The sequence below is a fragment of the Lemur catta genome, chromosome 5 (assembly GCF_020740605.2).
Source record: "Lemur catta isolate mLemCat1 chromosome 5, mLemCat1.pri, whole genome shotgun sequence".
NCBI lineage: Eukaryota > Metazoa > Chordata > Mammalia > Primates > Lemuridae > Lemur > Lemur catta.
The window spans coordinates 74,007,985-74,023,300 of NC_059132.1; the positions used below are offsets into that span (position 1 = coordinate 74,007,985).

Consider the following 15,316-nt stretch of genomic DNA (forward strand, 5'->3'; position numbering starts at 1 on the left):
AGTGCTAGCACCACCACCTCAGCTCCATTTCAGATCATCAGGTATTAGATTCTCATAAGCAGCAGGCAACCTAGATCCCTCGCATGCGCAGTTTATAGTAGGGTTCATGCTTCTATGAGAATCTAAATGTTTCCAATATCTGAATTTTCTTTTTCAGATAAATTCATTGCTACTTTCTGCATCTATGGAAATGAAATCACTCATCACCAGCTCCATTATACTTCTATAGCACAGATGAAATTCCTAGCTAAAGCTCAATACTTACATACAGATATTTTAAGGGTCAAATGAAGTGTTCATACTCCACAGTTAACACTCAGATACGACCTATATCTTGTATTTCCAGTATATCTTTACTTCTACAAAAGAGGGGCTTTTGCACAAGTTTTAAGAAATTCCTTAGGAGGTCTTCTAGCTACTGTTAGCCAACAAAAAATGATGATAACTAAAGCTGTAAGTTGATAAAGATACTAGTGTACAGATGAAAGTGTTCTCCCATGATTTTTCAGCTTAAAGAGAATATCTTATCCTGACCTAAACCATCAACCATGGATAAAGACAAGTCAGATTTAGCAATCCCTTGGTCCAAATACTTTTGAAAACAAAAATTAATTCTATATCATTATTGAAAGCCTTCTAGCTTCTCCTTTAAAAAAATCTTAGGGGGATGAAGACTAGTATTCTGAAATCAGTCTGCTAAACTCTTAAATAGAATTAATTGTTTGAAACATTATCCTCTACTGAACTGGTATCTGCTGCCTGAGGAAATTCAGGGTAAGTCTACTTTCACTTGGTTAAGTTACCCTCTCTAATATTTGAAGATACTTGCTACAAGGCAAATGCCCCACGCAAAAAATAAAAAGTCCCATTATTCCTTATCCATTCCATAAATATTAATAGCATGGTTTCCAATCCCCTCAGCAATCTACTTCTGCATGGTATCTACTTTAACACAATCTCAAAGTACACTACCTAGAAGAGAACCAGTAACTTATGTATGATGTAAGCAGGATAGAGAACAATGCTGTTATCTCTACTTATTTGTAAAACAGAATTCTGCTAATAAAGACTAATAATGTATTCCTCATTTTCTTGATATATGGCAATATACTGTTGTTTACATGGATTTTAAGTTCAAGTAAAACACCATGACACTAGTCTCTCCAATTCTCTAAACAAATAGTTAATTTTAATGTGTCAAAAAAGAAAATCCCTTGGTTCTTTGGTTCAACACATAATTTTCTGCTTCATCCAAATCACTGATGAAAATCTTGACGAGAACAGAATATAACAGAGACATGATATATTTTTCAAAAGATACAGACTCTATGAGAAGCCTTGTCAAAGGTTAAAAAAAAAAACAATGAAAATCCATGTACCTCTTGTTGTGCATTTAAGTTTTTAACCTTGAAATGTAAAATATTTCCAAATGAAATAAAGAAAAATCACTTACTTGTTCCTTCTATAAGCAGTTCTTGCCCATGGCTACCCAAAAGTGTCCGAGAAAGAAAAGGTGCAAAATCCACAAAAATCTCTCGTAGAAGAGGAGCTGCCTTTTCCAAAGCATGTTCAAGCCTCTCTGTAATACTAATGAAAAGATGTTAAGTTACCTGAACTTCAATAGAATTTATCAATTTTCTACTTTTTAAAATGAAGCATGTATGTCCATCAAAATATAAATTTATGTGAAAAATTTTTAAAAATTACCTTAAGAGGCATTACTGCTATGCATAGTAGTCCTTCTGCTTGGAATATTCATTTATATCCTGATCTATCTTGCCACCCTCAGCCCTGACAAACAAGCTGGTTAACAACCACTCCAAGCATCAGTTCTTATTGGAAGTCTTAACTGGCCAGTTTAAAGCACTACCTTTTTAGCCCCATTGTAAGCATCTAAAGAAACTCTATTGGCCCAGCATGGTGGCTCACATCTACAATCTCAGCACTTCCAGAAGCCAATGCGGCAGGATCAAGTGAGGCCAGGAGTTTGAGACCAGCCTGAGCAACACAGTGATACCCCACCCCTTCAAAAAAAAATTTTTTTTTTATTAGCCAGGTGTGGTGGCTCACACCTGTAGTCCTAGATAATTGGGAGGCTGAGGCCGGAGGATCACTTGAGCCTGGTAGACTGCGGTTAACGTGAACTATGATCGTGTCACTGCACTCCAGCCTGGGTGACAGAGCAAGACCTTGCCTCAAAAAGAACCAAAAAACGGTAACTAAAAAAAACCAAAAAACCTCTATCAAATCTTCATCAAATTTGTCTATTTAGTACTAAACCATCAGCACTTTGAATTCAAGAACTATGTCTTCATTTTTAAGTTCTCAGCTTCAGCATATAGTACAGTATCAAAAAGTACTCATAAACTGCAAGAAACAGTTCTTTTTTACTGAAGACAATAATTCTTTTCTAATTTAACCTGAATGATTTTTATTTGAAAATAATATACTTTATAGGCACACTTATCTCAATTTACATATTAAGAGAAGTCTTTGTGACTATATGTACCTATATTCATAAAAACATACAGACAAATATTTAAGAAGTTTTAAAAAAAGTCTCCTGCATTTCAGGAAGTTCAGAGGCATCTACAGCTTTAGTTTCTACCTTACAAATGAAACATACACAAAGAGCCACTACTTATCTACTATGTACACCCAGGAGTACTTCAAATTCATACAACCAAGAAAGCAATTGCTACTGAAATGATCAACACAAACTTATTTAATTTTCTGCTGTCAATAACCATCTCCTCACATATACTACCCTAAATACTATTTCCCTCTACATACCTAATAGAACTCGTTATCCTGGATGGTATCACAAATAGCAGCCTTCACTCAAAGTGCCCAGTGCCAACATTTGTAGAATGCTATGGATTTTCCCCAATTGTAGTAAGCAAAATCAAGAACTCTCTGCCAACTAAGGCCCCAGTAGTGGAAAATACATTCACAGCATTCCAAATTAAAGTTTGAAATGCATATTCCCCATTAAACAAAATAAGTGATAGTAAAAACCTATCTATAATTCAGTATAATTGTGGCTTTGGTAAATTGGCTGTCACTTATTAATGTTTCAGTATTTTTATAGAAGAGGAACAAATTCTAAACTTTCAATTTGCAATCATTTGAAACATAAACTATAAACTTATATAAATATTTGTTATACACATAGCAATTATTTTTACCCCAAATAGTCACTTCTCATTAACCTTCTGCATCTCATAAACTTTCAAAATAAAGTGAACTTATAAAATATTCCCAAGCTTCTAAATGTTGTATATGAGGAAAGAAGGAAGGAAGGAAGGAAGGAAGGGGGGGGAGGGAGGGAGGGAGGGAAGGAGGGAGGGAGGGAATATAGCTAGATAGCTTAAAGAGTCATCAAAAGGCATAAACTACAATATCCAAGTTAGTAGCTTAAATACCTCATATTTGAAACTGGGTCTTGAGAAACTGAACCAACTGTTGGAACTGAGGGCAACTTTGCATTAGATGATCTACTGCCTATAAAAGAAAAATAAACACTTAAGGAATTTTCTGTCTTTAGATACAAGGATTTAGACAAAAAGAATATCTTTACACCAGTCAACACATTGTATTTTTTAAACATCCACTGCTATTTGGATAACATTAAAATCTAACAATTAACAAGATTTTTCTTGAATCCTTTCATATAAAAATCTCAGTTACAAGCTCAATTATCATGCCAAGCAATCGTTTTATCCATGGGCCAAAGAGGTAAGAGAAAAGCAAATTCTGATTCATTAAATAAGGTTCACAATTCCTTCTACTTAGCACCAAGTGCCAACAGAAATATACAAGTAAAACCAATTTTTTAAAACAAAGCAAACAAAATAGACAGAGCTGATTCCAAATTTAGCCTTTAACAGTTATACCTCCATTACCATAAAAACTGGTAGTTTTCAGTCATCAAAGGACTTCTGCTATAGCCTGACTGCTCGTGAGCCAAAAAACATCTAAGAAACCTTTCTTAAATGACTCAAACAGAATTTATATTCTCTCATTTGTGTCCTCACTGTAATTACAGGACATAACCTGATGTTGCATTTGTCACACTTTATTTCAATTGGTTTTTTAAATGTTTTTGTAAATATCATACTGAACTTTTTGAAAGCAGAGCCTTAATCTTTTCATTCAGCTCTAGAGCCTAAAGAACCTGACATACTAAAAGGTCCTCAATCAATGTTAATTGCACAGATGATTCGTTTAATTATTTCTAATTCCTACATTTTTGTAGATCAATATTCCCACATGGTTTATACTTTCCTCTTTATTTCCTACTATTAGGTCATTAAATATGAAATGTCCGATTTCAAATCAAAAGTGTAGTTTATTATATCTCAAACAAGAAGCAGTACAATTAATCAAAGTATGCACCTAAACCATAAACACTGTTTTGCCATCTTAACTATATGCCTGGAGAGGGAGTGGCAATGAAATCATGAAAGGCGTTTTCCACAGTTTGTTGAGAATTGAGTATTTTCCCTTGCAAGAAGTGGTCCAAAGCCTGGAAGAAGTGGTAGTCAGTTGGTGCAAGGTCTGGTGAATACGGTGGATGACAGACGGTTTCCAAGTCCAGCTTCTGCAGTCTGAGCAGCATTGCTTGTGTGACATACTGTCTTGCAAGAGGATTGGCCTGTCTCTAGTGATCCATCTCGGCTGCTTAATAGCAAGCATCCTCATCATTTCATCCCATAGGTTGCAACAGACATCCACTGTAATAGATTGACGAGGTTTCATAAAGCTGTAGTACATAATACCAGCGCTGGATGACCAGACAGACACCATTAGCTTTTTTTTTATATGAATATTCAGTTTTGGACTGTGTTTTGGCACTTCATTTTTATCCAACCATTGTGCCAAATGCTTTCAATTGTCAAAAATAATCCATTTTTTCATTACATGTAAAAATACAGTGTAGAAATAGTTCACCTTTATGTCCTGACATCAAAGAAAGGCAAGCTTCGAGATGATTTCTCTTATGACACTCATTTAATTCATGTGGAACCCATCTATCCAGCTTCTTTTACTTTGTCGATTTGTTTCAAATGGCCCAAAATTGTTGAAATAGTAATGTCAAACCTTGCTGCTATTTCACAGGTAGGTTGAGATGGATTCGCTTCCACTACAGCTTTCAGCTCATCATTATCCACCGTGGTCTCAGGTCACCCATGTGGCTCATTTTCAAGATTAAAATCACCAGAATGGACCTTCTCAAACCATCAACATACTGTGCATTAATTATTCACATCCTTCCCAAATACTTTGTTGAGGATGTGAGGGTGATCTGGCTGCGACATCTGTCACCCCATTGATCGCCAGGGTTGATTCAGCTGATCTGGCTGGCTGGGCGGGTATCCCCTCTCTCCCTCACTGCTCCGTGTGTGTCTCTCCTGAAGCTGCACGCTCAGTCAAAGAGAACGACCTTCCCAGATAGAGGAGAACCATTCTTCCATCAAGAGTATATGAGTAGCTGCACTCCCTTGCTAGAACCTCCAAACAAGCTCCCACTTTGTTGACATTTCGAGCTGTTTGCACTGCACTGGTTCCACGACAGAATTCATATTCGAAAATAACAGAATTTTTTGACTTATCCATGGTTTCACAAAAATTACTCTAAAAATTTTTTGGAAAGATAATCACAAGCCAAAATGTGTGTTTGAAAGACTGAGGATGTACCTTCACAATAAAAATAAAACAAGAAATGTCAAATTGAAACATCAGAGGTACCAACTATCAAACTTAGTACTTAAGGAAATTGGACATTTCATATATAATAACCTAATATTTTATGTCACTTTGTTCAAACTATTGTGTATAATTAACTTCCACCATGTGATCCTATGTCATTCTTTCCAATCAATGTACCCAGATACCCTTAAATACTCTTGCATCTCCATATTGTTAAATAACTAACTCATCCTCTTATAGTATAAAATGTTCAAACTGTTTTCTATTATACAAGAGTCATCTTCTTTATGTTTTCAACAAATAACTGTGCTTACAAATTTTACCTAATAAGAGAAAAGCAGTCACCAGGAAATTAACCCTGGCAGAGCCAAAGAAGGCATAGGAACAAAAACAATAAACATTATGACAAAGAATGTGTAGGAACAGAAACAACATACATTACGAGAAGACTTAAAAGAGGGAATCTAGAAGGCTAATTTGGAAGATAATTTACTGATGCCTGAAGAGTTCTAAAAATCTTAAGAAAGTAGGAAGAGAAATAACTGCCTGTTTAAGAATCAAGATACAGAAGAACAGAACATCATTCAATTTAAGCTAAAAGTAAGACTTGAAGAAATAGAACATTTATTTTCTAAGGCCAGTGTTAGGAAGAAGAAGGAAGAATGGATACATACAGCATCACATTCCCTTCTATGACACAGGGACCATAAGAGTCACTGGAAGCTAACTGGGATGGTATCCTGTAGACATGGAGTATACAGGTGCAGGAGACACACACATCATGCTTGCTGCTGCAGTACAAGAAGTCAAATTCCTGAAAGCAGTACTCTATTAATAAAAGAGCGCCAAGTTAGTGTTAGGGTAAGTACAGACTAAAATCCATCACAATTTTATACAGGGACAGACCAAATAAGTAGCAAATAAATTAAGGCAAATAAAACAATATGCAAAGCTGATAAACAAGGAGGAAGGAGGGGCTCAAAGGATCCTGGAATCTACGCACCATGATGCTTTTGGTTGATTCTCCAAACTTAAGGCATGGGTATGCTGGAAGTATCTATAAGGGATAAAGTGGTATAGACAGAAAGAGAGATAAAGAAGAGGAAATACCCATCTTGAATGCAGAAAAAAAAGATGATGAAAATAGAATGCAAGGAAAAAAGCAGCCCTCTAACGTGCCAGTCTACATCCTCAAGACTACATAAACCAGAGGAAAAATAGTTGTATAATTGAAACATAATGCCCGAGTATAATGTTGCTAATGATTTGCTTGTGGTAAAGATGAATATCTAAGAATTAAGGGTCTTACTGTGGCTTGGTTCCAAAGCCATAAGCCACAAGAAACCTCCTATATCACCCCACTACCAAACAAACTGGACTCAGATTGTGGCAGTAAACATAATCAAATTTAAAAGCCCAGAACTCTAAGAATCTGTAATCATGACTTGTAATAGTCATAATAGTCATAATTATTATCAGTTATTTTCCCATTGCATCCAAAATACAAGAATGTTATGCTTTAAAAAGAATAAAGTCCCTCTTTCCCAAAGCGTCTTGAACTATACGGTCTGAAAGCAATTAGGAACAGATCAAGGAAAACATCTGCTTCAGGTTGGAGGCTGCATTAGCCCAGACCTTATTAGAGCTCAAACAGTGTGAGGAGGGAATTTAAGCAAAAGAGAAAACTAAAAAGAACTGTAAAGTAACAGCCTGAAATTAAAGGAATCTCTGTGAATTCATGGTTCCAATAGAGAGATGGAAATAACGTACGTGAAGGAGAGTACATATTTTAATAGACTTTTATATATAAACTTTTCTATATACGCACACACAGAGTCCCTAGCTCTGTCCACTAAGAGGACCTGGAAGCAGCAACATCTTAACACCTATGTCTTGGTTTCTAAATACTATTCTCCACTAAAAGAAAAAAAAAATGCTGATTCTACATCTGTGGAAGAAAAGTACAAAATGAGGCCAGGCACAATGGCTCACAACTATAATCCTAGCACTTTGGGAGGCTGAGATGCGAAGACTGCTTGAGCTCAGGAGTTCAGGACCAGCCTGAACAAGAGCGAGACTCAGTCTCTACAAAAAACAGAAAAATTAGACAGGCATGGTGGTGTGTGCCTGTAGTCCCAGCTTCTTGGGAGGCTGAGGCGGGAGGATTGCTTGAGCCCAGAAGTTTGAGGTTGCAGTGAGCTATAATAACATCGCTGCACTCTAGCCCGGGCAACAGAGGGAGACCCTGTCTCAAAGAGAAAAAAGAAAAGTACAAAATGAACTTGAAACATCTAGTTGTACTTTCCAGAAAGCAAGGAAATGCCCAACGAATGATAGAATATGTTACAAGAACAAAGAAGCCAGCTTGAAGGAGCTCCCACTGACCAAACTGCAAACATTTTGAGCACTAAAATAAATAATAACAGTAATTATAATCCATTGAATAAAATATAAAATCATAAGGTCATATTGATATGAATAAATTGGCACTGTCAGGAATAAGATATTAAAGTGATTTCAAAGTACCTTCTTTGAATTTAAAAAGTGAAAAGAGCAACTTTAGAAACCTGGCAGTTAATACTTTAATCAAGTGATCAAAGCTGTTGTCATCAGTATTGGAACAAATAAAAATTGGGCACCTGATTGCATTCTTTTCTTCTCAGTCTGTTCTGTAATACTCCTACCAAAGAAGCAAATTCTGTTTCTAATCATGAATTTAGAGACAATCATTTGAGTTATTTCCAATTTTTGACCAGTGACAAAGATTGTTTGTTCAACCAAACTTTAGTCAGGCTCCTGAACATTCTCCTAGGCCCATCTGTGTACTTCCCTGTAAAATCCAGTTTTAGCAAGAACCCTGGTTAAGTCAACTTAGCAGGAAAACCCCATCCTGCATAAATGATCACCTTCAATATCTAATTGTGTTCCTTATTCTCCACTATCCCCCAGGTGATGTCTGATCACCTTGGTCTGTCTTCAGCAAGAATCCTGTTATGTCAGTTAAGCCAGAATTCCTCCCCTTATCCCTGAGGTTTCCTCTTAGTAATTCTTCACCCACCAATCCCCACCTTGCTCTTGGGCTATAATTTCCCATTTGCCCATGCTGTATTTGAAATCGAGCCCAGTTCTATACTGAAGTCTCTTTTCTCCTACTGCAATATTCCTGAATAAAATCTGTTTTTACCACTTTCACTACTGTCCAGTTCTGGATTTTCTTTGATACCACCATAAGAAATAATGTTTTGTTATATGCTTACATAAACCTATGCGCATTCCTTTATTTTCTTGAGATAACTTCCTAGAAGTCAATAAACACACACGTTAAATGTTGGTATATATTGCCAATTTGCCTTCAAGAAAGAATAAGCAATTTATAATTCTTTGATTACAAGTGAAATTGAATGTATTTTCCCCATTTACTTGTCAATTCACAAAACAGAAAATATAAATGACTACTTTGACCTTTGCAGCATTTTCACTGTAATCTTTTTATGATTTATAATCATTCTTTATCTATAATTAGTGATATTTATTATAGACACTTTTCAAGCTTGTACTGATTTTTTGCCATGCAGAACTCTAGAGTCTTCCCTTTCAACCACCTATACAAGCATGATTCAGAAAATAGGAATACAACCAAACTTTTAACAGGATTCTTACTTAAGATATGGTAGATCCTCCAAATATTACTTTCCCAAATTCCTGTAAAGCACTACACGAAAAAGTCTAGAGTTCTTCTGAGTGATTCACTATGTATTTAATTCATGCTAACAAATTTCAGTAGAGCCTTCTATTTATGTATTACTTACCTGTTAAATTCCCCCAGAAATATAAAAAGTTCTTCTACTCTTCTCAGCCTGAAACCCATTTTCTTTCCTGCTTTCAAAAATAAATGCCAGGTCATCCAAGACCAAAGGCTTTCCCTACTATATCTAAAGGAAATCCTGCTAACTTCTCAAGCTATCTCAAGCATCAATCTCTCACATAACTTCCATTATCAATTTTGTTAGAAAAGATGTTCTAGGCCAGGCGTGGTGGCTCATGCCTATAATCCTAGCACTTTAGGAGGTTGAGGCAAGAGGATGGCTTCAGCCCAGGAGTTCAAGACCAGCCTGGGCAACATAGCAAGACCTCATGTCTAAAAAAATTTTTTAAAAATTAGCAGGACATAGTGGTACACATCTCTAGTACCAACTACTTGGGAGGCTGAGGCAGGAGGTGGGAGGCTGAGGCAGGAGGTGGGAGGCTGAGGTAGGAGGATCACTTGAGCCTAGGAGTTCAAGACTGCAAGAGCAGTGATCATGCGACTGCACTCTAGCTTGGGTAACAGAGTGAGACTCTTGTCTCTAAAATTTAAAAAAGAAAACTTTAAAAAAAAGATGCTGTACACGGACAGAAAACACTTCACCAACCAATAACAACCAAATCAATTTCAAATTGAATCCTAACTTTCATTAATAGGCAAGTCTGTTTAATAATAACTATATACTTAAGGGTTTGTTACAAGACTGAAATGTTTTGAGAAGCATCAAGGGTTAGGTCTAGTTTGAATACAGGCTCTGCCATTTACCAACTATGTGACCTTGAGTAAGTTACTTAAGCTCTCTGTGTCTTATTTTTCTCATCTATAAAATTAATAATGATGACTTCACTATTAATTTAAGGATTAAATTAAAGTACTTAGAAAGGGCCTGGGCCATATTAAATGCACAATGAATGATAGCTTCCTTTCTTTAAAATATTTAAAGAAAGTTATCATGTTTCATTTTAGCCTGTACTTCATTTCAGGCTAAAAACACACCCAAATTCTTCAACAGTTATTCATGTGACTTGAAGTACAGATAAATGAGATGAAGCTTATAAAGCACATTTTTAAAAATTCACTTAAAAAACTAAGGAAAGCAAAGCATTAATCCCAGATTTAACTGTTATAAAAAGTGGAGTTCTACCACTTTCATTTATCAAATTGGTATAAAACAAAAAATAGCCAAAAATGTTTGGTAAATCTAGCCACTGTCCTCTAGAAGAAAATACTTTTCTTCAAAGCCTATCACCACCTCACACCACTCCCAGAACTTGCTCAAGCTCATTTCCATTGTATCTTGCATTTTGATTCAGCTTGCTTTTTGAGGCAAGGCAAATAAAGTTAGTTCTGGGTATAGCTAAGCAGAGCCAGGATCTAATCAGGGGTTTTGTGGATTTAACTGATTAAGAAAAGGCAAAGATGTGGGACAACTTGACGTTCCCTGAAACACGTTTGGTCCTTAGGTAGTACTTGATCAACAATCACCAGTTCTGATTATCAGGTCTCAGCCAAATATAAGGATTCAGAAATCTGGACTATTTGATCCTCCACAGGCTTAGTTCCTTTGGGAGAATGGCCAATGCAGCCATCTTCTCCACAGTTAACCTCAGGATAATTACTGAGCCCATCTCTTAGAGTAAGCATATTCCTAGTACAAAATCAACTTAACTATTCTTTATGCTTTATTTTCCACAACATTCTTCCTTTCCCTTGATAATCAAAGTTGACTTTCCTTTTTACTGGGAATTATGTTTTCTGACCTTTAGCCCAACCTCACCATCCTGGCTCAGTTGAGAGCTAACTGTACCTGAAAACTCTAGCCAAGTAACTGGTGGTCAGGATGCATAGGAGTAATTTAAAAATGAAGCTAAAGCACACATTTCTTCATGCTGGTGATTTACTGAAATACACACATCAACTCCCATTTCACCATAAAAATATTTCCATTTTTGTATTTTTCACAATAAAATTTCAAATTAGAGGGCAAAACAAGGTGCAATTGAAAAAAATTTTCTTCCTTAAGTATCTGGCATTTCTGAGAGTCAGGTCCAATATCTACATTCACGAACAATACTCAGTAAAGTATTTTGGTGACCCAAAAGCTTTATTATACTTAGTAAATGACACATGCAATTTTCAGAATTCTTGACAGCAATGTGATCATTGAACCACAGCTGGTCACTGACTTCTATTTCCAGTGACTAATTAAATAATTCTCAGCTTTATTTTTTTAATTGGTGGTAGTTTTTAAAGACTACATATACTGGAATATATCAGACATTTTCTCTAGAAGGACTATTAATAGTTTTTCTTGAGTTTTTCTGAAGTTGATACAAAGGACCATATAAAGCCCCATCTACTTAAAAGTAAAGATGAAAGTAATGAATACCCCCAAAAATGTTTGTATAAGGCTTTAGGCAGCAGTTGTAAAACAAAATTAGCTTTTACTGTGCTGACACTAATTTTAACAAGATGAAATGCATTAAAACTTTGAAATAAAGAAGGAACACTTTTGGCTATAAATAAGACAATAACAAAAATTATTGCCTCATACTACCCTAGAAGATTATAATTTTTAAACCTAGAAGAGAATATAGCAGAAAGAGATTTTTTACAAAGTAGTCTTTTTGGTTTTTTTTTTTGGTGTTTTTCTTGAGATAGGGTCTTACTCTGTCATGCTGGAGTGCAGTGGCCTCATCATAGCTCAAAGCAACTTGGAACTCCTGGCCTCTCAGCCTCCCAAAGTGCTAGGATTACAGGGTGTGAGTCACCACCAAAGTCAAAAGTAGTCTTTTTAAATCATAAGAAGATACCTTCCCAATAAGGATAAATAAATTAACGAGCAATAATTATAAGAAAATAAATCACATGAAAGAATAAACTAAAAATATTGCTAGTTTCACACAAGGTTGTCCTTCATTCCTGCCAGACAAAAAAATGTAATTTCCAAATATATTGTGCAATTTTTTTCAACTCAGATAAAAACAGAAATTCATGAAAAATGTTTCAAATTAATTTAACATCAAATATTTTCAACAGATAAATGCAGAAGCTACTTCCAACATGTAGAATGATACTGACTTATCTTTTCCTTATCCTAGCACTGATAAACTGGCTCCTTCAAACTGACAGTTTTCCAGACATTCAAAAGAACAAAAAGGAACATGTAAATATATCATCTGTCTAGCATTCTGTCCAGGGAGTTGCCAATTGTTTATTCAAGGTCCCTTAGGGTCTAAATAACTAATGTCCCTTGAAATGAAGAATCATTAAACCAAATGCCAATTTTTAATCCTTAAACACTTATGTTGTATTTGTGTATTTCTCTCTCGCTCACTCATTAAATAAATGAAACTTTTATTGAGTAATGATAAGCCTCTTGGCCAAAATCTTATATAAAGCAAAGATTACGGCTCAAACATTTGCCCTATATTAAAAAAACTTAGTAATGTGCATGGCTCTGATAAACAGAATAGAGCCCAATATTGTAGTAAATAATAGAATTACTAAATTTAGCAAATTACCAAACACCCAGCATATAAATTACTGAAGAAGAGTATACTTAGTTCCTTTACTGAGCTAGCTTCAATTTTGATTTAATCATTTATGCTTTCTTTGTAGCTTGGTCGAAAAACAGCATATTTGAAAAGGAATAATGACATCATAAAATACAGAAGGGATACTATATTGTAGGAAATTAAATCTTTGCTGATTTAAAATTAAATTTAAAATCTGCTGATATAAAATTTCGAGATTTTGATATATTCACTAAAATCCTGTTTTTTTATTTTCTTGAAAATATGCATATACAAAGCGTATGCCTTATCCTTTGATGAATACCTTCTACCACTTATTAAGGAAGAGCTGCCATTGTTCCTATTAGATTATGCTTTTTTACTGCATAAAATGTTGCAGAAGTCAGGGTATACTATTCAAACTAAAATTTGAAATTTGTATACTAAAAAAGTTTTGTATACTAATTACAGTTTTGATAATGTACACTGTTTCAAAATAAAAATGTCCAAATCCTCAATTTTTATGCTAAATTATAAAATTACTTCCATGATAATATTTTGATAGAAAAAACTTTGACCTCATAAAGTTGACCACATAAAGTTGACAAGCTTTAATTCTTTTCCTGGGATCAGAAGCTATCCAATCTTAGTTTCTCTTTGCTTGTGCCACATATAAAATTTAGAAGTCTCATTCTGATATTAAAATTTCCAAATAGTCTAAATTTTTCTGCTATGAAACTCATAGGTTATGTTTTATATTCACATGATTTCTTCCAAAGAAATTCCCATTTGCACTAATATGCTGTACTAACCAATAGTCTGTTATTCAATTTGAACAGTTCATTTTTTGTTGCTGACTAATTATAAAAATTCAGAATTATAGTCATTACAAGACACAAAGGCTTAGGTTGACAGGGAGAGGTATTAACTGTGCTTTTATATAAAGAAAATAATCCAAGACCAAACCAAGACTAATATCTAATTTACCCAGATCTGCAAGAATAAACTGCCCTGCTCAGCACACAATTTCAACAACTATCAATTCATCCACAATTTTTTTTTCCCAAATCCTGCTGGAAACAGGAGAAAGAAAATACACTTTAATACTGATTTACTTATATATATTCATTTATTTACATATACAGATGCCGCTCGACTTACAATAGGGTTATGTAAATCCAGTAAGTTGAAAATTTCCGATGATCCCCGCCTTATAATGGTTCAACATTTTTTGACTCTACAATAGTGGAAAAGCAGTATGTATTCAGTAGAAACCCCATACCTCAAATCTTAAATTTTGACCTTTTCCCAAACTAGCAATTTGTATTATGACGCCAGTCGGCCACACAATCATGGGAGTAAACAAAACTGCAGGCTAAAGTAAGTGCTCTGAGCATGTTTAAGGTAGGCTAGGCTAATCTACGATGTTCAGTAGGATAGGTGTATTAAATACATTTTCAACTTACGATATTTTCAACTTACAATGGGTTTATCATGATGCAGCCCTATGTCAGTCAAGGAGTATCTGCATTTTAAGTCATGCTTACAACACTTAAATTAGCCCACAGCTGGGCAAAATCACCTAACACAAAGCCTGTTTTATAACAAGGTGGTAGATGTCTCATGTAATTTATTGAATACTGTACTGAAAGTGAAAAACAGAATGGCTGTACAGGTACCTGAAGTACAGTTTCCACTGAATGTGTATTGCTTTCACATCATTGTAAAGTTGAAAAATCGCAAAGTTGGGGACCCTCTGTATATTTATCTATTTTTTAAATGGCAGATAACTTAAATCTAGAGACCCAGTAAAAAGAAAACAAAAATCTATCAGTTAAAAATATTGACCAGGAAGAGACAATTCTTTATCTGGGGGCAGGGGGGTTGAATATCAAGTGAAAAGAGTACTTAACAAGGTACAAAGGCAAGTATGGTAAGCAAAAGCATGTAAAAGTAAGAAGTAGGAAAACTGAAAACACTAGATTAGGTTAGATTTTCTTACCAAGGCAGTAATGCTCATGGCATCAATTAACAGAACGGAATAGAAGTAATAAATTTAAATGTAGAAACCATATGATCGTGACAAGGGCACAGCACAAGAGGATGAGGAAACAAAAAATTAGATGTGGAAACCGAAACAATTAATAAAAAGAAAGACCAGCATCACAAAGAAGACTTGGAATGACTGAAAAAGGAATGAACAATTAAAAAAAAAAAAGAGAGAAGTTAGGGAGGAATAGAAAATAGCTAAAAATTCCAGCTAAAAACGGGAAAAAAAAGGAAC

The 15,316-nt window shown here is 35.0% G+C and overlaps 1 protein-coding gene across 1 annotated transcript in view; it reads right to left on the reverse strand.

Moving 5' to 3' along the window:
• Positions 1-15,316, reverse strand: part of LRBA (LPS responsive beige-like anchor protein) — a 613,453-nt gene that overhangs the window by 441,117 nt on the left and 157,020 nt on the right. Inside the window, exons 32-33 of the mRNA XM_045552108.1 lie at positions 3,426-3,504; positions 1,454-1,587 (exon numbers count right to left, since the gene is read on the reverse strand). Of these exons, the coding sequence (XP_045408064.1) occupies positions 1,454-1,587; positions 3,426-3,504 (213 nt within the window). The remainder of the gene's footprint in view (positions 1-1,453; positions 1,588-3,425; positions 3,505-15,316) is intronic.